General features: G+C 38.1%; 1 protein-coding gene across 1 annotated transcript; it reads right to left on the minus strand.

The window, feature by feature from the left end:
• Positions 1–2,262: 2,262 nt before the first annotated feature.
• Positions 2,263–5,547, minus strand: DUSP1 (dual specificity phosphatase 1). Its single transcript, XM_063447363.1, has 4 exons — positions 4,892–5,547; positions 4,624–4,772; positions 3,951–4,170; positions 2,263–3,370 (listed from the first exon to the last, which is right to left on the minus strand). The coding sequence occupies exons 1-4, from the start codon at positions 5,259–5,261 to the stop codon at positions 3,000–3,002; spliced, it is 1,110 nt and encodes a 369-aa protein (XP_063303433.1). The 5' UTR covers positions 5,262–5,547; the 3' UTR covers positions 2,263–2,999.
• Between the last annotated feature and the right edge of the window lie 15,535 nt (positions 5,548–21,082).

Genomic DNA, 21,082 nt, shown 5'->3' on the forward strand with positions numbered 1-21,082 from the left:
ATTATAAACGGTGTGGTGTTTTTGCAGACACAAATATACTTTTGCATAAATGCTTTACTGGTAAGGTGCTGCTGTTGACACAGCAGGGCGGAAAGCATACAAAACAAAACGGATTCTGCAAAAGCTACTGTATAATATCAGAATGACAAGTTATGGAAAATTCTGTGTGTATGTTTAAGAGCATCACAAGGCATTCTTTCATAACGGGAGTGCTTCTGTTAACTGTCATATTCTTTAAAATACGTGGTTTATTTGCTACACTGTGAATTGGGATAATTTAATATCTCATTAGGACACCTTAGACATAATGATAAAGTAAAAAAAAAAAAAGAAAAGAAAAGAAACAACTGGGCTTTACTGGTTCACATTTTGTAATAATGTTGTCAATTCACCAACATTATTTTTATAGTATATGGCTCCTAAAATTATCTACACAATAGAACGCACGCCCCAACATCAACAGTGCAGATGTTAAGTCTTATCTAACATTAACACAGATGACAGACTCACAAGCTTTCAACAGATCAATGCTTGTGAAATATTTGTGTTCATGAATTGCCATTCTGCATTCTTAAGTGTAGTTGAGGACAGATATCTAAAAAAAGTTATAAGCTACTGGACTAGGGCTTATTGTGGAAACCGAAGGCGTCTAAATTGCATTTGGGTTTTATATATATATATATATATATATATATATATATAACCATCCCCCATGTTTTATATATATATATATATATATATATATATATATATATTCCAAATGCTATTTAGACACCTTTGTCAGTACAGTAATTCCAAGCACTAGCAGGATGTCATAATAAAAAATATTAAATGCATGTTATGACAACCCCTTAGTTACTAAAAGTGTCACCTGATCTTTTCTATTGTTTAATAAAGATGACACTTCCCCTTCCTGAACAGCCGTTTGGGCCTAATAAACTTGTTTTTAATAAATGGATCAATTCATGTAAATAATATATATATATATATATATATATTTTTTTTTTTAAATGTTCTTCCTCCTTCTCAAGTAGTGTTCTTGTTTATATGACTAATCAAATCTTCTGCATTTAAAATTAACTTTTAAATTATTATTATTCTCATTTTTAAAGTATGAACAACTTCTGCAGTAATGTAGTACTAATTATGATTGATAACCAAACCTTTTGTGAATTGGGCTAACAAAGGACATTGTGAGTTGTGGACATTATGTTACACATGCTGTGTAGAGAGAGGATGGGAAACCCTGTTTTGGATGACAAGGAGTTAATTCTTAGACGTTTTAAACAGGGTCAGCCAGCAGCTGCTTTCTATTTTAATTTAGTTTAAGGGTAGCATTTGGCTCTTTGGCTAGTGGGGGTGTTCTCGAAGAGCAAAAAAGGGTGGTTTGCCGTTAACTGGCTAGACCCTTACTAGGAAAAACGCAGACGGGCTGGGAAGGAGCTTGGTTTGTTCACTAAATACCAAAATGTAGAGTTGGAAACCGATGTAGGCAAAAAAGCTGATTTTGGAAGATTACAAACATCTTCGGCTGTTGTATCCAAAATTTTGTAATTCAGTTTTCAATTAGCTACAATTCAGCATCTAGTAAACTAACATTGATGTTAGATGTGAACACTAATTTCTAAAGAACCGAAATGGATACCAGTGGGATTTAGAAACTTAAAGGGTTACTCCAAGCACCATAACCACTTCTGAGTTTTTACTGGTCATGGTGTCTAGGGTCTGTATAGTAAGAAATGCTCCACATACAGAGCTTAAACCCTTGCTGTCAGGTGCGTAACCCCACCGCTCTGTCACCCATGTCTTCCTTTCTGCCTGTCCTTCCCATACAACAAGAGGGAGTGGCGTCAGGTGAGGAGGATTGGGCTCAGGAGAGAATGTGGCCTTGGCGCTGGAACGGAGGTAAGTTTTAACTTTATGTTTTTGGGGGAAGGGACCAATTTTGGAAGGGTTACTCTAACCTAAAACAGTGTTTTTATTAAAACACTTGTTTCAGTTGGAATAAAACTTTGCAAACCAAATGTTTTAATAAAATGGCAGCTTTACCAATTTTAACTTTAAATTTGCAATTTGGTTTTCAATTCACCACAATTTCTTGTTTAGTGAATAAAGTCTCATTGTATGTTTCATGCACACTGTATTCATAATTGTATTGACTGGTGTACTCTGTTTTATACCAAAATATATAAGTAAGAAATAAAGATGATTGTATTCTATTATATGTGAATGCAAAGTTAAGTAAGAGGCAGGAAAACTGAGTCGATTTTCAATACAAATGTCATAATTTATTCTATCAGTATAAAAAAAGTTCATAATTCTGTATTAAAAAGGTCTTCTCCCAGGAGAAGAAATATATTATTTTGCATTATAAATAAAATCATAGCATATTCACAACAGTCGCAAACTCAAAAGAAGGCTGTGGCCTAGTGCTTTTTCGTCAGTGCTTTGGAAACTGAAGCTGGCTTTGAGATACTAACGGGAATTACAGTACCACAAAATACTGAGGTATATTTTCTTCGCTCTGTTGAAAGCTGAAATTTTAGGCTTTTGAAGACAAAACGCAGCTTGCAGAATAAATAAAAAATAAAATAAAAGCATTCATAGACAGCAGCCTCTCTTCACCAACTAGCATAACGTAAAATTCAGGAATGAAAATACTGTTAAATCCCCATTATAAAACACGGAGATTGCAAAAGAAAACAAACAAACAAACAAACATTAATAGCAGACATAGAATAGAAGGCAAGTTGTGAATTGTCTCTTGAATTCCTTAGTGGTGGGACACACAGTTCATAAAAAAATGGCAAAACAACGTTATGTCAGTTTTGACTCTATCAGAGTTTACCAGTTCAACTGGCTAAAACTTTGTCTTCACATCTGTTGGACTGATGTTGAAAAAGGTAAAGACAACGAAATAGTTTTTTGGTGATTATTGCACTTAATAAAAACACATATAGTCTATGTGCTTCTGTCAAAGTTCTATTTGTTCGGTGTTCTTAGCAGCTTGGAAACGTAGTGATGGGACTTTGAAGGTAATTCAAAGAACCTCCAGTAGAATGGACAGGGATGGACACTGGAAAATTGAAGACTGTAGTGGTGGGTGTTCCTCGGTCAAGAACTGCTATTGTAGGACTACCTGCCTCAGCAGAACAGGAAGGAGCTAGCACTTGAGACTCAAACTGAAGAAGCTGTCCCATAAAGCTGAAATTTGGAGAAATGATGCTTCTTCTCTGCTTGACAAACTCAAAGGCTTCATCCAGTTTTACACGGTTAGTCCTCATGAGATAAGCAAGGCATATGGTGGCAGAGCGTGAGATCCCAGCTTGGCAGTGGACAAACACTCGTCCTCCTATCTTTTTAACAGAATCTGGAGAGAAAAGAATATAATGGGTTATTGTTAAAAACCAAGATAAAAAAAATAGTAGTACAAAAATCTAAACTCACAAAGAACCAATTATTCTTCCTTTAGCTAAAACTAAGATCAACAGCCCCTTCTTTCTAAATCCATCACGTTAACTAGTTGAGGAGAAGGTGATCTAACAATAGACTGGCTCTGGGTTATTTTACAAGACTGAGTTTCCAAATATGGCAGTCATATTGGTAGCTGTGCTAGGAGGAAATGCAAAGGTCCAATATGCTTGTTTATTTTTGATTTACAGCCTTGAGGTTAATAAAATGTTTATTGGATTGCCAAAATACAAAAAAATGTAACATTGATTAATTGTGATATCTAACAAATCCCACAGATCTGCATGCAATATTTAAAGGTCTTGTTTAGGAAAAATGGAGTGCAGTTGAGTTGTACACTAGGGGTCAGTATAACTTTTTTAAATGATAGCCAGGTTCCTGACTGGTCAATTCATTAGTTTGAGGTATATCATTCAGATTTAAATTTCTAACACCAAATGATATTTTGCATAAAATATTCTGAACAAAAGTATATTTACCTATAAAGTCAATAGCTTCGTTGAACCAGGAGCTGATGTCTGCTTTATGACTGTCTTCAACTGGAATAGATTTATACACATAATGTCCTTCAAAATGATTTGGGCAGTTTGCAGAAACATTGATTAGGGCAGTAATGCCAAGGGCATCTAGCATGTCTTTTCTAGAAGCATGGTAAGCACTTCCCAAATACAGAAATGGTAGAATTTCCACTGGTCCACCCTGTAACACATAGAAAAACAAATAATGGTAAGTGACCTAGAACGACTAGGAACAGACATAATATAACATTTTCCTTGTTTTACTGACTTTCGTGTTAAAGTGTATTGTGTAGTATTTAACATTAGACGCGGTAATAGAAGAACTGTGCCAATACATTGGCAGTTAGATCAAGATGCTTGTAGGTTGATTATTTTTTTATTTTATATACATCTCAATATGGAATAGCTGCTATAGCGTCTGAAAACATGTTTGTGTTTTGTTTTTTACAGTGTCAGTCCAAACAGTAACACTATCAGCAATGTTTATAGTCAAATATTGGATTAGGGCATAGGTTTATTGATGGGAGTGGAAAGATAACATGGCTTAACCCTTCAGTAATACATAGGCTATTGTGTGCAGAATGGACTGTATTTACTTTATTTAAATGATCATTTTGCTGCTATGTGTACTGACCTGATCATAGAGTGGGGTACCACAGGGGGTACAGTTTGAATCAGCACTGCCTGGCATACTGTTGGCACTAAGGGGGAGACTCAGACCCACAGGGGGAGAAGATTTGCTGCAATATTCTGGATATTCTGAAGAAAATATCTCATAGCCACCTGTAAAGATACAAAAAAAAATAGATTATTAGACTGGATGTTCTAATTTGAGTTTGATTCACAAAAGCACATTTTTAATTTCATTTTGAATGAGTAGATCTTGTTGTTGTTCAATGTACCTTTTAAAAAGAAGATCCTGCTTCCTCGTGGGTCTCTACACAGGGCATGGACAGCTAAAATCATGGTACTGTCCTTTCTCAGTTGGTCCAAATCCGAGGTCCTGTCATCCAGCAAAACCACTGCTTCATACATCCCAGCTATCAGCTTGCACCTCTGCTCCTCGTTGGGTATAATGTGCTCCAAGCCCATGGTCCCTTTAGCCCTCCTTTTAACGATGGTACTGAACCTCACATTGCTGGAGCCGATAATGTGGGATGAGCTGAACGAGAAAAACGACCTACAGTCCAAAATGAGGCATTTGTGGCCCCCATCTGCCAGGAACTCTTTCAAAGTGCTACAATCCATGCTGCTAATTTCCATATTGACCATTTCTGACGAGATCTCGTCCAAACAATACTGATCCTTGTAACAAAACAGATTCTCCCGCTCCTTTCGAACGTTCAGGATTCTTCTTCCTCTTGAGATACAATGTTATTTAAAAAAAAATTAAAAATAAAAATTAATCGTGAAGTCCTATAGCGTCAATAAAAGCCAGTCCTGATATAGGTTCCAAGTTTTCTTCTGCTTGTTGTTTGTGTTTCTTTTCTAAAACTTGAAGTGTGTTTCTTGATTATTGTTTTCCCTAACAGGCGGCTGGCTTTTAGATTGAGCTGCAGCACTGCGTTGCCGGAGCCTATTTATATCATGGAGTGGGGGAGGGTTTCATTTTGTGAATGGGATGGACCACGTGGATTTGGTGGTGACATCAGCCACAGCGGCTCATGTGCACGCCCCTCCCCGAGCGCTGCCAAGATGAACGACGTCGGCAAGGAGCAAGCACAGAGAAACACAACTCACACAGCAATCAGTCCAAGGCTGCACATCAACTGATGTAACCTTATCCCTCCAGCACAAGGCTCCAGGGAGCCAGCCCTATCTGCTTTCAATACAAAAGCACGGAATGTTCTTTTCAATGGGATTTTTACACACACACACTTACAAAAATGATACAAATAGTTTTTGAGTTAATTCCTGAAGTTTTTCACTTGGAAGGCAGGGATAGGAGGGAGTCGGGTTCTGATGAAATGTGTGAGCAGTCATGCTGGAATTATTACCCTGATCCCCCACATTCCTTATTTGCCCTGATCATTTTTATGAGAGAGCACCACCTTTTTTTTTTTGTTACCAGCTAAAATAGTGTTCATCAGCTTTCATTCTTGCATCAGACTTGTATTGCTAAGCTTTCTCATACATGTTTTATTCATAACTCACAAGTTCATCAGTAAAAATGTTGCAATTACATTGTATGATTTTATGTGTGTGAAAGTATGAGTTTGTGTATAATATGTGTGTGTGTATCTATATTTAAAGTACATTTTAATTTTACTTCAGCAAATTCAATTTGGTGTTTTTTGTTCCCTGTGCCTTCCAATGTAAAATTTTCTCCCTATTAGTAATAAACCTAAAGTGTTTCTGATTCCAAGCGTCATGCATTGTGTCTGATTAATGGGTTATAATGCTAAACAAATGCCTTCTGGGACATTTAAAAAAAAAATAAAAAATCATGTCATAGAGCAAATATTAAAGGAGGCATGCTTTGTCAACTGCTATTTTTTACACATTCGAAACTGAACAATGTGTGATGTCCAAAACAAATTAGAGAGGTTTATATTAGATATCCTGGTGGGAAGAGCCACAGAGCTTCTGTCCAGTCAAATTGAAAATACCACTTTGACTGGGATTACACAAAGACTTGTTTAACCCTTTTGTTTCATTCCAGTTTTCCCACACCCCATGTGAGTCGCCAGAAAGTGTGTCTGAAAAGGACAGAAAACTGGATTCAGGATAAGGACTTTTCATCTATTGTGTTGGAAATTATTTTCGAGTGAAAATCCTGTATTATAGCTTATACATTTTCAAAGACGTACTTTCGGGGGAAAGAAAGGCCAGTGTAAAGATTTGAGTTAATGTTTGAGTAGGGTAGTGACCCAGAGAGTTAAACATTAACCTCTAATCGCAAGATAACTGATGACAAATGGCATGTGCTTTAACCCTACAAAATATGGTGTTGGATTATGTTACATAACAACCATAAGAATACTTATCAGAAGATTCACTCAATGGCTAAATTAAAATGTTAAATAGGAACTGAAATATAAAACAAAAAGCAGAGTCTTTTCGAAAAAGTTTATTTTCTTTTATATAAAGTCAAGGTTGCATAGGAACGGGATTCAATGTTTATAACTGGTCTTACTGTGGTTATTTTTGTTTTTAAACTGTTAGGTTAGGGGTGGCTAAAAGATAGATCACTCACTGGTGTAAAACGGAAATGTCTATGGTTCATATAGATACTTCTAGATGTTTTTCTATTGCCCCCAAAGCTAAAATTGGCCAATCTAGATATAATTTTAACAAGGATTAAAAGTTTACAACAGTGCCCAAAAGTGAAGCTCTAATGTCATATTATTGGTAAAGTAGAATTATATAAATATGAGTGGCTGTCTAATTCTTCTGCTTCGTGTATGGCCTTCCCACGAGCTTTTTACTACTCTCTGTGGTTCAATATCCCTGTTTTGCTATAATACAACTAATTTAAGACATATGTAAAACAAAACATACTTGAATATAGAAATGGTGCGAATTTACTAAGAATGTCTAAAATAAATAAACAACATGTTTTGGTGTGTTCCGCATTCAAGAAAGCGTAGTTGGCATTTTACACCAGCACATTTTGACACAATCCTCTGAGAGTTTCCGTTGTGGTATATCACATCTCAGAATCACAAGCGTTGCAGGAAATGAAGTCATCACCCTAACCTAAATTGCAGACAGAATTTTTTGTCTAAAATACACTATGTGCTAATTAAGGCAACTGCGGACTCACTGGCATGTCAGTTTTGACGGCTTGTGATATGCGAAAATTAGTAAGCTCAACAAAAACAATAAATACAGCGTCAAAATACAAGTAAAACTGGTCATTTCTAATACTTACCTTTATTTTGGTGTTTTATCCATTAAACCATTAGTTGTGGTGAATTGACAACCGGATTGGAAAGCGTAGGCCAATATAGCAGAATTGGGGGGAAAAAACCCCTCTAAATCAGCCATAGCCCAACTTCTGTCCTCCATTGTTCGGTTTTCTTGTCGATTCACTGTTTTGTAAATAAACCCCTTCATCTTTAGACATACTATAAATCATTTAATTAATATTTTTTCATATCCCACTGTAAGCTCCTTTGCACAGACCCCATTTGTACTTTTGTCCAAGTATTTATTAACGTGTAATCCCAGCAATTACTTTTAGGTTGTTTTTGGCCACAGTATAATATGTTCAAAAATGTGTTTTAGCAGTCACCAAGACAGGGTCGAACAGAGGCCTTGTTGTCTCCAGACACAGAGTTTTCTGTAATATAGCCAGTTTCAAAATGTATATTGGCCTGACGTTATAATGAACACATCCCAGCAGGGTGTCTTTATTATATTATATTTAATTTACATTAAAGAGATCAATGGCAGTAATGTGGTTTATAAGTAATTACATAAAAAAATGTGTAAAAATTCATTATAATCACCAACATTTATGAAATATTACAATAAACTGTTTGTGATTCCAAAGAAGGATCTGTCTTTAACACCGAAAAATTGACTGACATCTAAAAGTAAAAGAAGACTCACAATTCAGTTTAGACGTTTTAAATAATTTTATTGAATCTGTTGGCACTTTTTGCTAATTATTATTATTAGCATTTATATAGCGCCAACTTATTCTGTAGCGCTGTATAATTAAATAGTATAAGGGAATATTTAAAAGTAAACAAGGCCTTGCTCAAACGAGCTTACAATCTACGAGAATCTGAGGTAGATGGATATATCTATCAAAATGGCAGAAATGCATAAGATATTTAACTTTTTTTCCAACTGTGATACTAAGTACTATATTTTTTAAAGTCAATAGTGCACCCATCACAACGAACTGGATAAAGTTCAAGCCCCAATGTCATCAAGTGTTGATATAACAAAAGACATGGTGATAAATACAGTCATAACATAAAGGGACCAACTTAATACCTTATCATGTAAGGGTTAAACCCGTGACTAACTGTAGCTACAGTGTCTCTTGATAATATGCCATTTTGTATCAACTGTTCTGTCAAAAATGTCTTTGTACATACCTAATTTTTGCTCACTCATGTGACTAACAGCAAAATATCTCTGGCTGAGGCTGATGAGACTTACATCGTGGTGTATGCTTATTATTTAGCCTGTTTTTTCCTTGATAAATCTAGACAAAATATTTAATACATAACAAATGTAAAATAAATAGAAATAATTATCTGTTTTATTTTCATATGAAATAATCTTTTATCTTTGAGGGGATTACTCTGTTAATATAGTCTTCCCTGTCTAATGCTTCAGCCATTAGCAGATGGCTTCTCCACACTTTAAGACGGTTTAAACGTTTTAAATCTTTAATAAACCTCTCTCAACAGCAGGTGGCCAAACACTCCAGCTTTCTCCAGAAAGCTCTATGTACTTCATTTTTCCAGCACACACAAACAGGTTTCAGCCAACACACAAATCACATGACTGACGATTCTAGGATAGGCCCGAAGATTTGTGTGACACGTCACTGTGACTTAGTGATCTCTCCTGTGTACTCTGTATGTGTCATACAACATGCCTTAGTAGGAGAGGAGGGGCAGATAAAAGCAAACTATGAATATGATATATTTGTATTACAAAGTGTTTCTGTTCTAAAAATCAATTTAAAACGACTTTTCATCTGCATACATTATCAGTTTCTAATTTTGTAAGGTTGCGTCATTCTGCTCTGTGAGGGAATATGGCAAATTAAAATAATATATGCGATCACACTTTTGTTTATTATAAATAAATGACTAAATATTATATTTATATCATTTTAATTAGATTATATAATCAGGAACAGGTTCCAACAATCCTGCTTGTGGAACAGGTGGGGCCTGTGTTTATAAGGGGATTACGTTTAGCCTTAATGACTACGTAGCCATATTACTTAATGTAGGAAGAGCCTTAATCATTGATTAAGGTGTGTTTACTCTACAATGAGAGACATGTGGTACGTCTGCTCTACTTGACCTACATTCTTCTGGCTCTTTATAAAATGACGCCAAGTAGGACTGGTTAACTTTCTTTTGTGGGGTATTTTAAATGTATTCAGCTGCTTAGCCTTGTTTAAACGTTTCGAGGTATAGGGTAAATAATGAAAGAAAACTACCTGCAACTAATATGTAATTTTATTGAAATATGAATAACTGCATTTGTTTTGTGTAGTGTGCTTTGGGTATAGAAGTTGGAGCATATTGCTGTTTGTTCAGAAATCTAGTAAACCCTCTCATTTAATATTAATTGTAATCTCAAAGAACTGTACATTCAGATTTCTAGGTGGTTTTTCTATAGGTTAGTGACAGCCCACATGCAGCTGTCTTGATATCATCATCTAGAAACAAGCATTACCTCTTGAGCTGATTAAAGCAGTACTGTAAACCCCTCACCCTCCCCCCTTAAAAAAAAAATATATATATATATTTTATAAAGACGGAATCTTATAAAATACTAATTTGACTAATTTCATTGAAATTCCAACCCAGTCAAGAGAAATACTGAGACAAAGTAGGGACTATTTTGTCTCTGTATATTTAGTACACCTGCCACGTCTAGACACTGGGTGGAACTACCGCCGTCTAGAAGTGTTATTCCCCCCAGCCGTCACCAGTGGTGGCTGCAGGGAAATGACTATCTATGGAGGATCCCACGGTCTCATGAGATCGTCCATAGACCTCAATGCTGTACTCTTGCACATGCTTGAGACTACAGCAGTGACTGTTCCTGGCATTAAAGCACCAGGAGCTAAAGAGAATCCACTAGAGGAAGATGGCGGAGCCTGTGAGATACAGGTTCAGGTAAGTAAATATCACTTGTGCCTTCTCCCTGCCACTTGTCCTTTCTCCCTGCCAGCGGTCAAGTCACTGTCGGGGGTCTTTGCGATATCTGCTTAGTCCCAGAGTGTGACGGTGCCACTTTACCCTGAATAAGTAACCTATTAGACCACCAAATTCTAAGATAAAAAAGGTGGATTCTGTCACATTGAGCATGAGTTCATTCCTTTCAGACAGGAGGCTAATTAAGGAGTAATAAAAGGCTAAGGGAGATTACTAGTACATGGGGGCTGAGAAGGGCAGTAATCAAGGGTTACTAATAGAGGCTGTGGTGGGTTAAAATAGAGAGGTCTAGAGAGGGCACTAGAAGTCTTGGACTCTAGAGAGTCCTATGTAGAGGAGGCTAGAGAGTGTACTTGTATAAGTAATAATATATCATAAAGGCGGCCAAAGAAAGAGTATTAATACAAGAGGACTGTGAGGGTGCTAACAGATGAGGCTAGGGTGAGTAACACTAGATGAGGCTAGGGTGAGTAACACTAGATGAGGCTAGGGTGAGTAACACTAGATGAGGCTAGGGTGAGTAACACTAGATGAGGCTAGGGTGAGTAACACTAGATGAGGCTAGGGTGAGTAACACTAGATGAGGCTAGGGTGAGTAACACTAGATGAGGCTAGGGTGAGTAACACTAGATGAGGCTAGGGTGAGTAACACTAGATGAGGCTAGGGTGAGTAACACTAGATGAGGCTAGGGTGAGTAACACTAGATGAGGCTAGGGTGAGTAACACTAGATGAGGCTAGGGTGAGTAACACTAGATGAGGCTAGGGTGAGTAACACTAGATGAGGCTAGGGTGAGTAACACTAGATGAGGCTAGGGTGAGTAACACTAGATGAGGCTAGGGTGAGTAACACTAGATGAGGCTAGGGTGAGTAACACTAGATGAGGCTAGGGTGAGTAACACTAGATGAGGCTAGGGTGAGTAACACTAGATGAGGCTAGGGTGAGTAACACTAGATGAGGCTAGGGTGAGTAACACTAGATGAGGCTAGGGTGAGTAACACTAGATGAGGCTAGGGTGAGTAACACTAGATGAGGCTAGGGTGAGTAACACTAGATGAGGCTAGGGTGAGTAACACTAGATGAGGCTAGGGTGAGTAACACTAGATGAGGCTAGGGTGAGTAACACTAGATGAGGCTAGGGTGAGTAACACTAGATGAGGCTAGGGTGAGTAACACTAGATGAGGCTAGGGTGAGTAACACTAGATGAGGCTAGGGTGAGTAACACTAGATGAGGCTAGGGTGAGTAACACTAGATGAGGCTAGGGTGAGTAACACTAGATGAGGCTAGGGTGAGTAACACTAGATGAGGCTAGGGTGAGTAACACTAGATGAGGCTAGGGTGAGTAACACTAGATGAGGCTAGGGTGAGTAACACTAGATGAGGCTAGGGTGAGTAACACTAGATGAGGCTAGGGTGAGTAACACTAGATGAGGCTAGGGTGAGTAACACTAGATGAGGCTAGGGTGAGTAACACTAGATGAGGCTAGGGTGAGTAACACTAGATGAGGCTAGGGTGAGTAACACTAGATGAGGCTAGGGTGAGTAACACTAGATGAGGCTAGGGTGAGTAACACTAGATGAGGCTAGGGTGAGTAACACTAGATGAGGCTAGGGTGAGTAACACTAGATGAGGCTAGGGTGAGTAACACTAGATGAGGCTAGGGTGAGTAACACTAGATGAGGCTAGGGTGAGTAACACTAGATGAGGCTAGGGTGAGTAACACTAGATGAGGCTAGGGTGAGTAACACTAGATGAGGCTAGGGTGAGTAACACTAGATGAGGCTAGGGTGAGTAACACTAGATGAGGCTAGGGTGAGTAACACTAGATGAGGCTAGGGTGAGTAACACTAGATGAGGCTAGGGTGAGTAACCCTAGATGAGGCTAGGGTGAGTAACCCTAGATGAGGCTAGGGTGAGTAACCCTAGATGAGGCTAGGGTGAGTAACCCTAGATGAGGCTAGGGTGAGTAACCCTAGATGAGGCTAGGGTGAGTAACCCTAGATGAGGCTAGGGTGAGTAACCCTAGATGAGGCTAGGGTGAGTAACCCTAGATGAGGCTAGGGTGAGTAACACTAGATGAGGCTAGGGTGAGTAACACTAGATGAGGCTAGGGTGAGTAACACTAGATGAGGCTAGGGTGAGTAACACTAGATGAGGCTAGGGTGAGTAACACTAGATGAGGCTAGGGTGAGTAACACTAGATGAGGCTAGGGTGAGTAACACTAGATGAGGCTAGGGTGAGTAACACTAGATGAGGCTAGGGTGAGTAACACTAGATGAGGCTAGGGTGAGTAACACTAGATGAGGCTAGGGTGAGTAACACTAGATGAGGCTAGGGTGAGTAACACTAGATGAGGCTAGGGTGAGTAACACTAGATGAGGCTAGGGTGAGTAACACTAGATGAGGCTAGGGTGAGTAACACTAGATGAGGCTAGGGTGAGTAACACTAGATGAGGCTAGGGTGAGTAACACTAGATGAGGCTAGGGTGAGTAACACTAGATGAGGCTAGGGTGAGTAACACTAGATGAGGCTAGGGTGAGTAACACTAGATGAGGCTAGGGTGAGTAACACTAGATGAGGCTAGGGTGAGTAACACTAGATGAGGCTAGGGTGAGTAACACTAGATGAGGCTAGGGTGAGTAACACTAGATGAGGCTAGGGTGAGTAACACTAGATGAGGCTAGGGTGAGTAACACTAGATGAGGCTAGGGTGAGTAACACTAGATGAGGCTAGGGTGAGTAACACTAGATGAGGCTAGGGTGAGTAACACTAGATGAGGCTAGGGAGAGTAACACTAGATGAGGCTAGGGAGAGTAACACTAGATGAGGCTAGGGAGAGTAACACTAGATGAGGCTAGGGAGAGTAACACTAGATGAGGCTAGGGAGAGTAACACTAGATGAGGCTAGGGAGAGTAACACTAGAGGAGGCTAGGGAGAGTAACACTAGAGGAGGCTAGGGAGAGTAACACTAGAGGAGGCTAGGGAGAGTAACAATAGAGGAGGCTAGGGAGAGTAACAATAGAGGAGGCTAGGGAGAGTAACAATAGAGGAGGCTGGGGATAGCAACAATAGAGGAGGCTGGGGATAGCATTAATAGAGGAAAATAGAGGTAGCATTAATAGAGAAGTTTGAGAGAGTAACACTAGAGGAGGCTAGGGAGAGTAACAATAGAGGAGGCTAGGGAGAGTAACAATAGAGGAGGCTAGGGAGAGCATTAATATAGGAAAATAGAGGTAGCAGTAATAGAGAAGGTTTGAGAGAGTAACACTAGAGGAGGCTAGGGAGAGTAACAATAGAGGAGGCTGGAGATAGCATTAATAGAGGAGGCTAGAGAGGGTACTAGAAGTGCTAATAAGAGAAGCTGATAGGTACTAATAGAGGAGAAGTCTGGAAAGAGTACTAAAAGGATGGAAAGATACTGGGAGCTGGCAGACAGGTAAGGCCAATATGGGCTATGATTTATGGAGGTCCATGGCATCACACCACTACCATGTAATATAGGGATCATTACACTATGGGATCAATGAGCTGGACAACTTTTGTAGGTGCCCCTGACAATGTCTTCAAAAGTTTGTAAGCATAATATTAGAACTATTGCTTGTAACGGACAGTCCTCCCTGTGTGAGAGGCGTCAGGAGTGTGCACAGGACTCCTCCTATAACCAGAACAGGCACCTGCCTACTGGCATCATTTGTTGCATGGCACGTTTCTGCTCTGCAGATTCTATTTAGCAGTATATGCGAGTGGTAGGGCAGCTGCTGGGACCAGTCTGTGCTCTGACTGCACAGCTCCCTCACCACTCTGAACTAATGCCAAGAGTTTGTATGTACAGTAAAAAACAGAAATAAAAAAGTTACCTGCGCTCTTCGTAAATCCCTATGCATATTTAAACAAATGGAGGGTTTTTAGTTTCTCCAATGGCCATGAGAGACTCTCAGGTGGGTCCTGCACCAACCTTTCACCTTGCTTCCCTGAGCTTCTGGCAAAGATATCTCTAATGAGACAGAAAGGGGTATTGTTTTATATAAGAAGCTCAGGAAGGCAAGGTGAAAGGTTGGTGTAGAACCCACCTGAGAGGTTTGCCTTGATGTGACAGGTGGGCTAAAGTCTTTCATGGCCACTGGAGAAACTAAAAAAGAAACCTCCATTTGTTTAAATATTCATAGGGATTTGGGAAAAGTGCAGGTAACTTTTTTCTTTGGTTTTTACTGTATGTATTGGGGCTGATGTGTACTATGGTCATTGTTGCCGCCCAGGAGTGGTGTGAGTTTGAGCGCAGGACCAGTTTTTTTGTATTTGTAAGAGTTTATATGTAACATCACTGCTGCCCCATCATCAGTGCAGGGCTATGAGGAGCTGTGTAATCGGTGCACAGACTGATCCCCACAGCAAACCACTGCACACCAGAGATACAGCACAATAAACGATAAGTGTGTGCGTGTGTGCATATGAACGTGACAATGTCTTTGTGTATATGAATGTGAGTATGTATATTTCTAAATTCGCTAAAAAAAAAAAAAAAAAAAAAAAAAAGGGAAATTGTAAATATGTCTCTGACTTTTCTTAGATCTGATTTGGTTAGAAATAGTGTCCAAAAATGATTTTTTTTATATACTTAAAATAACAAAATGGATTTTAACACACGTGGTTTACTAAACAAAATGTTACTCCAACTGGAAAAAAAAAATACCTAAACTTTAGAATATTACCTTAAAATGCTGCCATTGGCACCTTGTAGTCCATGCTGGACATTATCCAATCAAATGCTTCCCATAGAGAGCACAGATGACAAATCACTGCCAACCCAATACTTCTCGTATAAGCACTGGAGTGTCAAACGTCACGTGTTAATGTTCATACACACAAACAGCTAAAATCCTGGCATATCTATAACGTTCAAGCATCAAACGCCAGCAAGTCCTAAAGATTGAAGTAAAGGAAATTGTTAAATGCCAAGTTTCCATCTCCCAAAGGCAAAGGAAGCTGTGTGTTGATCAGCATAAAGGGTATAAGCCTAAATGTAATTATTTTAAGTGCTCTTACCCCTGAAATTAGTATGATCCTATCCCACAAGAATAACATGAGCTAATGTCATTGTAATGCTAAGTGTAGGGTTTTTTGAATGCTTACAAAAATATTAATGTATAATGTTTTGAAATATTAGCTTAATGTTTCTATAGTAACTAAGTGCTCTTGAGCATTTTAATGATCATTACTTTATCTGCACAGTGATAAAACTGTTTGTTTCTAATTTACACAAGAAAATTGGCTACCTTGCGTGTCCGTACTTTTGTTGTTTTGTGTAAACATATAGTGCTGGCATTAATTAAAAAGTAAGAACATTTGGAGGTGGAGATAAGATTACAGTGACATCGAACATATAAATACAGGATAGCATTCATTATAGCTATATCCCTATTTCACGGAACCAGGTTTATTAAAAATAAATATTTGTCGAAATACCAATTCAAGTAGGTAAAGTGGCCACACACATATTTTTATATCTCCTTCATCTCTCATTGTCTTTTCATCATCTAACCTTTTCCTATTTCCCTAATGCCCTGTCTTATACCAATTAATATTTCAGCCATTCATAACATCTGATTTCAATATTTTGTTTAAATATTTTTGTTTTGGCTGTATACTTGCTACAGCATTTTGTTACGTTTGTTGATGTGGCACCTCACTATAGCATACAGATACCTCGTATATCTCTCCTGGAGTTCTGGTAGGTGCCATTAGCATGTGGTCAACCACTTTAGCAGACAGTTCCAAACCTAGTTACTTCCAGACCTTACTGTTTTCTTCTAATTTGCATCAACGCCTGTGAACAAATTGGAAAGCATATTGGCTATTGGTTATGAACGATATAGAAACTTGACCTCTACAGTAATCGTAGGAATGCTAGATGAACAGAAACTCACCAATTTCTCCTGAAACTGAAGGAACATGGAGGAGTATAAGCTCTTAATTTCAAGGCTTTAGCCTCTATAATAAAAAAATATTATTGGCTGACCACCAAACTGATCTACATTTCAATCGCTGAGGAGGTTCCATCCCTAATGGGAAGTTTTTCATATTCATGTCACTTTCCTATAACCCAGCCCCAGCCCCCAAAGCTAGAGGCAATGGGCGGTCTTCTTTTGCCCATATAGCAAAAGAGCTTTTTGTCACCTCCGCTAGCAGAGCAAAAAGCTACATAGCTCCACTTCTAACGGATATCAATAGGAAAGTACATGCAATTATTCAAGATGCTTTGGCTATCAGGCCTAACAGGTTCTAAGCAGGGCTAATAGAGGCAGAAAGAGGAAAAGCATTGTTATGGTAACATAACACAGAACTACAGTTGAACACACAAACACCAAACCCATAATATAAAATACAAGCAGTGGAATCGTCTCACACCCTTGAAGTCTTGATGGTCTGCATCTATGAAACACACACAGGTAGTGTAAAATGGTCAATGATGGCTCCCACAGCAGGCAGCCATCAACTTTGGTTAGGTTAAAATCCATGTTTATTCATCCACATTAAAAAACACATAATCTCATCTGATTGTGTATGAGTACACTCCCTGTAGATGTACAAAATTTGTTAAAGGGACTCTTTAGTGACTATAACCAGTTAATCCCTTTGATGTCCCCTGTGACAGTCCCTCCATTCAGTGTTAGACCATTTTAGAGCAGTTTAACAGTAAATAAGGTTCCCTGGCCACCTACAGTCCAGACCCTTCTGGAGGCATGACTAAGGCAGAGATTACACACTTCCTTGAAGTCACCCCCTTCATACAGTCAGCTGGAGCTCTGATAGGCTAAAAGCAGTCAGCTGACACTCTCAGCCAATCACAGCTGCCCATTGCTGCTAAGACCAATACTTCTTCATTAGCCAAAACAGCACAGATGGGATGGGCTGCTGGGAACTCACATTTAGCATCAACATATAAAAACGTTAAAAAAAAAAAAATGTTTAATGCTGGATGGAATTATGGAACCAGGGGATTCCAGACACTACAACCTGTTTAATGAGATGGAGTTACAGCGCCTACAGTGTCCCTTTAAGCATGTTATCATAGTCGTCCATCTTTGTTCTAATAAATGGCTATGGATTTACGAACTGTGCCTGTTTTTTTTAACACCTAAGTACATTCCATGGTGAGGTGCAGTACAGAGCGACAAACAGGTGGGCATACAAAGAGACCTAGTATTTCATCCAGTGTACACTCGAAGAAGGGCACTCACTGGTCTTCTTAATTTGCAAATGTTATTTACCAATGTTCAGTAACTTTACAGTATCATTAACGTTTGAATCGTCATCCAGACTTTCATAAGGACATACAGACAGACGGACTTAAACTACATTACATCCTTCATAGCTAATGATACTACTTGCATCGGATTCCTCCTGACAAGTGCTTAGTCTCATCATGGAGCTTGATTTAATAACAGAAGACAAGCAGAAATGCAGATGACAAAACGACCGTCTGTTTTGCCATTTAATCCCTCTGGCAATATTGGCTTCTCAAGTGAAAAAATCTGGTGTCTACTGGCAAGGAAAACCACAGAAAATCTGTGTAATAGGCAAATGTTTACCTTTCTATTAAAGTCTTTACAACAAAACAGCATGAGTGAACATGTGATGCTCACTGTTAGGAATTAAAGGGATTCTCTCAGCACCAAAACAACTTTAGCTTAATGAAGCAGTTTTGATGTATATATCATTCCCATGCAGTCTCATTGCTCAATTATCTCAGAAAGCCTACATCCAAAATATGTTCAATCAGACGTGACAGCACAATGTCTTTATTTTAGAGGTTTTTATTGCCTGCTCTGCCAATTAAACTTTAATCACACAGAGGAGACTCCGACAGGTTCTAGCAGGCTATTAACAGCATAAGATAGGAAAGAGATGAAAAATTCTAAATTAAGCAGACTGTACAATAAAGAAAGTTCAACAATAGATCTCACTTTGCAGGAAATGTATAGGGAAGCGGTGTAATTTACATGCAGGGAAGGTGTAACTAGGACTACATAAATAAGGGAAGGTGTAACTAGGACTACATAAATAAAGTGATTTAACCCCTAAAAGACAGAGAATTGACCAGGTAGACTGCATTGGCATGATGTATGCATCGAAACCACTTTGTTTAGCCAAAGTAGTTTTTTTTTGCTTATATAGTGTCCCTTTTAATAATTACGTTTTATAACATTCAGTCTATGGCCTCATTTAAATATTTTGTATAGTCTTCTTAAATTATTTAAAATTTTTGGGTAAACCTTTAAACTTATTTTTGCAAAATGTTAAAACTATCACAAAAATATACCATCTATAAAAAAAAAAATAAAAAAAAAATATAAATATATATATATATAAAAATATACAAACCAGTGCACTCGCTTATTAACTAAACAGAGATTTCAAATCCTAAATAGTACAATTTAAACACCTCACCTGAAAAATAATGGGAGGATGGTTACATTACATGATCACACATGGCATAAGCCTGTCAACTGCATCAACTAAACAGTGATTTCTCATTCTAAATAGAACTACTTAAAAACACCTCATCTAGATAAAAAATAATGGGGGTTTGGTTACATTATATGATCATACATTGCATAAGCCTGCCAACTGCATCAAAGTACCCCATTCTTGGCAGGTCCTACAGTACCACCTAATGCTTGCCCTTGTGAGATTAATCCACTTACTTGGGAAATACTTCCTTCCTGGGACTCTCTGCAAGTCAAGGTTTAATAGGATCCTGGAACGAGACACCTGTGACAGGGAGGGGTGCAAAACCCAGGGGCTGGCCTAGATCCCCTAAATTATAGACAAGGTAAGAAGGGCTGCACTCACCTAAACATGCATATATTACAGGGTGCTACTGGGACCAAAATACAAAAAATATACAAACCAGTGCACTCGCTTATTAACTAAACAGAGATTTCAAATCCTAAATAGTACTATTTAAACACCTCACCTGAAAAGAATTGGCAGGCTTATGCAATGTATGATCATATAATGTAACCAAACCCCCATTATTTTTTATCTAGGTGAGGTGTTTTTAAGTAGTTCTATTTAGAATGAGAATGTAATGTGACCATCCTCCCATTATTTTTCAGGTGAGGTGTTTAAATAGTACTATTTAGGATTTGAAATCTCTGTTTAGTTAATAAGCGAGTGCACTGGATTGTATATTTTTTGTATTTTGGTCCCAGTAGCACCCTGTAATATATGCATGTTTAGGTGAGTGCAGCCCTTCTTACCTTGTGTATATATATATATATATATATATATATATATATAAATATTTTTCAAGATTTTAAATAATTTGAAAAGCTTAACCAAAAATATTAAATCAAGGCTTGACCCTTTAAACTTAAAAACGTACTAACTGCTTGGCTGATGTTATTGGCATATTTTAATTCAAATATTTATTGAGAGAATACACTGATAGGTTGGCAGTACATCTAAAAAGCCACATAAACACCGTAATGTGCATAAGAATGAGAACATAAAAGATATATATATAAATTTATCTCAGAAGGAATGACATCCATTGCAAATGGGGAAACACATAAACTCAACCCTGTCTTCATTCTTCTTTCTGTTTGCCAGAACCAGTTGTCTTTGATTAGAAGTGTCAATCATTTAGGATAGTCTTAAAAATGCAGCTCTTTAGGAAGACGATTCAACTGGCCAATTAACTTCTTCTGTCTGTCACATTTTGCCTTTTGTTTTTATTCTCCCCTCTTATAGTCACATGCTGTTCCCAGACTATGTTGTCAATACACAGTGCAACTCATTTTTGCTTCAAATACAATGTGGTCCACCTTTCCTTATTGTGTAAGTGGAACCTGTTCCTCTTAGACTGTAGACTTGTTTGAGTTGGTTAGTCTCCTTCCTTTATGTTGAACTTTTTATTTTGAATGTAACTCAATGTACAGCACTGTGGGACATTGAATAATAATAATTCTGTAGACATCATTGTATCATTTTATTAAATATATTCAACTGCGATATTGTAATTTGTTAAAAGTGACAGTTACTCTTTGAAGTGTATGATGTATCTTCAAGATAATGTATTAAGCCACCCAGTATACATGCAAAGTCAAAGCTTATACCAAGACCCATTTAGTGTGGATCCTTAGATGTAATATAACTGGAGAGTTATATACCATAGTCCACATTCTCAAGCCAGTGTAATGGTTTTCTGAAACACCAA

Source organism: Pelobates fuscus, chromosome 3, assembly GCF_036172605.1.
Source record: "Pelobates fuscus isolate aPelFus1 chromosome 3, aPelFus1.pri, whole genome shotgun sequence".
In the NCBI taxonomy this organism is placed as follows: domain Eukaryota; kingdom Metazoa; phylum Chordata; class Amphibia; order Anura; family Pelobatidae; genus Pelobates; species Pelobates fuscus.